Source organism: Gekko japonicus, unplaced genomic scaffold (assembly GCF_001447785.1).
Source record: "Gekko japonicus isolate JY-2015 unplaced genomic scaffold, Gekko_japonicus_V1.1 scaffold7099, whole genome shotgun sequence".
NCBI lineage: Eukaryota > Metazoa > Chordata > Lepidosauria > Squamata > Gekkonidae > Gekko > Gekko japonicus.
In genome coordinates, this window is record NW_015176660.1 from 3,492 (window position 1) to 8,886 (window position 5,395).

A 5,395-nucleotide genomic window follows, 5' to 3' on the forward strand; every position below is an offset into this window, starting at 1 on the left:
GAGAGAAGGAAAGAAGGAGGAAAAGAGGGAAAGGAGGGAAAGTGGGAAAGAAAGAGAGAAGGAAAGAAGGAGGAAAAGAGGGAAAGAAAGAGAAAGAGAGAAGGAAAGGAGGGAAAGAAAGAAGAAATAATGCTTTATTAAGATTGCATATTGAACATAATATATTAAGTCCATGCCCTTTATTCCACAGTGGGGAGTTTACTTGGTTTAGGATTCCTCCCCCCCCCTAAACTGTCAGATTTTTCCTCAGTAATGACAGCTTTCTTCTCCTCAACCTGCCCAGAGCGTCCTTCACCTGATCATTCCTCAAACAATAAATCATGGGGTTCAGAAAGGGTGTAATGGAAGTGTAGAAGAGTGTAACAGCTTTTGTGACCTCTGCCTGATTTTCTCCTTCTGGACAGATGTATATTGCTGCAATAGAGCCATAGAAAAGCGTCACCACGATTAGATGGAAGGATATGGTGGAGAAGGCCTTCCTACGACTGCCCTTGAAAGAGGGTTTCATCAGGGTGAGAATCACAGTGCCATAGGAGAGCACAATAAACACAACAACGCTTAAAACAAAAGTATCAACAAACATCTGACAGACAAAGGGAGTAACTCCTAGGGGTGGGCAGGCCAGGGCCAAGACAGTCTCAGCATCGCACAAAAAATGGTCAATGACGTTGGGGCCACAGAAGGACAACTTGGAGATCATAGTCACTGGAATGATGTAGGCCATGAAGCCAAGTCCCCAACAAGCAATCACCAGAGCAAAGCAGAAATCATGGGACATAATTTGTGGGTAGCGCAGTGGGTGGCAGATGGCCAAGTACCGGTCCAAGGCCATGGCTGAAAGCAACAGATCTTCAGAAGTACCAAGAGAAAATAAAAGGTAGAACTGGAAGAAACAGTCCCTGAAAGAGATGACGCCTTGCGGGGATGCCAGATCAAAGATCAACCGGGGCACAGTGGTGCTCACATAACCGATCTCCACCAAGGAGAAGTTGCTCAGCAGGATGTACATGGGAAGGCGAGACAGGTGGGTGTCCAGAACCACCAGTACAATGATGGCGAGGTTCTCAGCCAACGTGATCACGTATAGAATGGCAAAAAAGATGAGGAGCAGGAACCGTTCCTGTGGGCCGACTCCAAATCCCAGCAAAATGAATTCCGACACTGTGGTCCCATTGTCCATTTGACCCAACTCCATCTGGAATCAGATGACATAGTCATCATCATCATAATCACATAGCAGAACCAAATATTGTCTTCCTGTCTGCCTGTCCTAAAATCCTAGAGAGGACCCTTTAGTAAAGTTTTCCACCACATTGTGTTTTGACGTCCCAGGGCAATAAGTTTCTGAGCTGTTGTACAAACCACCGTTTCTAGAAGCCAAAGCAAGGCATGTGGAACTGACATTCACACAATTTCTTCCCTGTTCGTCTCCATCTCTTCCTCTCTTTGAGGTCTCCTTTGTGCCAAATTGTTATATCGTAAGTTCCTCAGAAAGGGGACTTTTTAATTCTGCAAAACACCATAATGTAGAACCTAATAATGACAAAGTGTAGAGTGTAATAATGACAAAAGCAGTTTGAATATAGCCAGGAATCTGACCTGCCCTGGTTACTGATACCAGTTCCCTCTCCCTTGCTGCTGAGATGGTGTCAATTCAAATAATGGAAAGCCAATTCATTGTAAACATAAAAAGGGGACACATAACCTCACCTAGCAACATGTGTATGCATTTTCCATTTTTTACCTGAAGACGCCTCTTCCTTAGGTGTAAGACTGCTTAGTTGCAATTTTTCTCTTCATATATGTGTGTATGTGTGTGTGTTTGTGTGTGCATGCACCTGGAAGTCATGACAACCTTTGGGGACTGACCCCTACTGGGGGACTGGAGGATATTCAGAGATGTGGCTGAATAAAGCCTGCCCCCGCCTCCCGACTGCTGGTATTCCAAGGAGGTCTCCCATCCAAGTACTTGCCAGAGCTGACCCTGCTTAGCTTTCGAGATCTGACTAGAGTGGGCTTCCCAGGGCTATAGAGGTCAGGGTAGGCTGCAATTTCTCTCTTAATATACTTTACTGGATATAAACAAAGATATATAAGTGGAATAACAAATACAATTCATTTATTTTATTTACTTCATATATACCCTGCACTTTTCCCGGCGGGGACCCAACACAGCTTCCCACTGTTCTCCCCTCCTGATTTTTATCCTCACCAGTACTCCATGAAGAAGGTAAAGCTGCAATGGTATGTCTGGCCCAAGGTCCCCTGGCAAGATTCCACGGCAGAGTGGGGATTTGATCCTGGGTCTCACAGACCCCAGTCAAGTCATCTAACAACTACACAACACTGGCTCTCAAATGACTGTGTCACTACTTGGCTTCCTGGCCTCAGTCAGAACCTTCAATCTCTCTGCTTCAAGTGTTACCCCAAATAAGGCTACCCTAGTACGGTGATGGCTGGTCAGGTGTTCACATATAGAAATCGTTACCCCTCAGGAGTGAAGCTGATGTGTCCCGGCACATACGCAGGGAGAGGGAGACCCACACCCAAAACTGTGTGAATTCTTCTCATACATGATTACGAGCACTCACAGCTGCTGCCGTCCCCTTAAACAATAACACTGCAGTCCGGGTTTTAGGAAGCCTTTTAGAGAGAAGAAATCTTGAGGAGGAAATCCTCACCTGCAGTTCATGGGAAAACACTTTGCAAGAGTTGAACAGAGAGTGAAAAGCCATAGGAAACAAAGAAGTGGAACCACTTAATTGGCTTCCCCTTTCGTCTTGAAGACGTCCTTCATAAACCACTCAATCATCATATTGTGTTTGCGTAGGAATTCCCCGTAGCCACATCCTTTATCTAAGAAATGCCTCCCAGAGATGCTTCCATAATATTGAGAGCCAGAATGGTGGAGTACTGAGAGTGTCAGACGAGGATCTGAGAGACACAGTGTGACGTCCTGCTTATTGGGGGGACTGTTTCTCCTTTAAAACACACGCTGTGTACATGATCTTAGTACTTAGTAAATAAAATAGGTTTCTGCGTATTTTTGAACTGTTGTTGATGAAAGAAAATATAACTGACAAGGCTTGGTGTCACACACAGTCTCCCATCCACCAAAACTCAACTCTGGTCCCGTTCACAAGAGGGGATTTGGGCCGGGAGCGGAACGGTTCGGGGGCGGAGCAAACGGCCGCGATCACACCACAACATCTGGGAAGCGTAGTGCTTCCGTCCCCGAACTGGCCCATCCACGCGATAACCCGCATCACGTTGGAACCACCTACGGAGGTGGTTCATCTCAATGGTGCGCCGCAAACCGGGAGTCTGATCGCCGGCGCGTCCTTGCGCTGGCGCGTCCCCGGCTCCTAGCCGAACTGCGCATGCTCCAACATGCGCAGTTTGGCTGGCTCGGGGATCCGTGGGATCCCGCCGCCCGGCTTCTGATTGTGCTGGGGAGAAAAGGCGGTGCAGCCAGGGGATCCGTGGGATCCCGCCGCGCTGTTTCAACTTTGCCGCGGCTTTTAAAAGCCACGCTTTTTGGCGGCTTTTCCCCTGCCATGTAGACGGGGCCTCTGACAGGCTTATCTCTCTCTCTCATATAGCCACACAAGCTAAACTCTGCCTTTCTTAGCCACACAGGCTAAATTCTCTCATATACAGCCACACAGGCTAAAGAAACACACACACTAAAACATGAAATCGTTACACCCAGGTTCGAAACCCCACTCTGCCATGGACACTTGCTGGGTGAACTTGGGCCAATCACACCCTACCAGCCAGACCTACCTGACAGGGTTGTTGTTGTGAAGACAAAATGGAGATGGTATGGTCAAAGTACCTCTTGACAAGATGAGTTGTCTTCCACACAGAAGATGCTGCTGATACTGAGCTAAGGACTGCTGTTTGTACAGATGGCCATTGATACATCAGTAGGAAACATGCAGCCTAATGTAAACACATGACTTGCTGGATCACAGTGAAGTCCTCTTATTCTGCAACTATTTTTCCAAAACTGCAATATCAAGCATATAATAGGCAGTCCGTAGGAAATTAATAGATGTGCAAATGGTGTTGCTCCTTCTGCCCACCCTTCCTTTTGATGCCTAGTTATAGAACTAAAAAAAGCAAGCATTATACATTTTTCTGAATCAAAACAGTTGTGTGAATGGGAAGCAGGAACAAACCCCCCAAAATGTTTCAGACCAGTCTCCCTCTTAGATGGCACTGTTATCAAAACTATGCTCATAGAAGGACTTCTCAATCTCTCTCTGCTCCGATGTACCTCAGGAGAGCACAGGCAGCTATCCAAGACTCAAACCGGTTCTGGTGGCGGAGATGGAGGCATAGGCTGAGGACAGGAAACTCGGTTGTGGGTCTTCCATGAAGTATGAACCCATTCTTAAAAGATTTGCAGAAGTTTTCCTTCAGGAAATGAACAGATCTTGGGCACTTATTTACAGTGTGGAGCCCTTTTTCTCCCCGTCAAAACAAGATCTCCTCAGAGACTAATGGCCTCAACTGAGAGAAGCAATAATTTACATGTTGTTTGTTTTTCCAAGTAATGAGGCCTCCAAGAAGGGCGGATGGAACTATTTGACTTCTGCTGTAGTATTAGTTGGGCCGGATTCAGCTTTTCACCCCTCTTTTCATGGAACTTGACCACTTGTTTCTGGAGGTTATTGTTTGCTGCCTATCAGTTATCATGGGGGAGGGGAAGTGGTCAGTCCCTCCTGCATTTATTGGGCTGCTGTTGGGTGGATGGCTTCCTGTTTGCTGGTGCAGTGGTAGGTCCTGTCTGTGCCTCCCATTTTGCTGCCTACCAGGCCTTGCAAACTGAAGGCAGGATACAGCTAAAAGTGAAGGCCCTGCCACTTTGCTAACGTACCTGGGGATCCCACTGCGTTCGGCCTATGGCACCTGCTGAGTGCTGGATGGCAGTCTGGCTGCTTTAAGGACCTTTATCATGATGGGCCTCACCAGCTGTGAAGTGGGGCTGTGGCTCAGTGGTAGAGCATCTGCTTGGCATGCAGATGGTCCCAGGTTCATCCCTGGTATCTTCAGTGAAAAGATCTGGCAGTTGGTGATGGGAAAGACCTCAGCCTGAAATCACTAGACCAGGGGTGGCCAAACTGCAGCTCTGGAGCCACCTGTGGCTCTTTCACAGAGTCCACTTTAATGTTAATACAAAAGCAAATTTGCATATTTTTTTCAGTAAAAATGGGTGTGTGATACTTGTTCATGTCTTGTGGCCCTCAAACATCTGACGTGTATTCTGTGTGGCTGTTACATTAAGCAAGTCTGGCCACCCCTGTACTGGACCTTATGTTCTTTCTGAGCAGGTCACATGGCTGGCACACAGGTTTGTCTTAGTTTGCCACCCTGCTTCAATCTCCTT

General features: G+C 47.1%; 1 protein-coding gene across 1 annotated transcript; it reads right to left on the reverse strand.

Moving 5' to 3' along the window:
- Positions 1–226: 226 nt before the first annotated feature.
- On the reverse strand, positions 227–1,195 carry LOC107124159 (olfactory receptor 11H6-like). The gene has a single exon (XM_015427547.1). The coding sequence runs from the start codon at positions 1,193–1,195 to the stop codon at positions 227–229; it is 969 nt and encodes a 322-aa protein (XP_015283033.1).
- Positions 1,196–5,395: the final 4,200 nt, after the last annotated feature.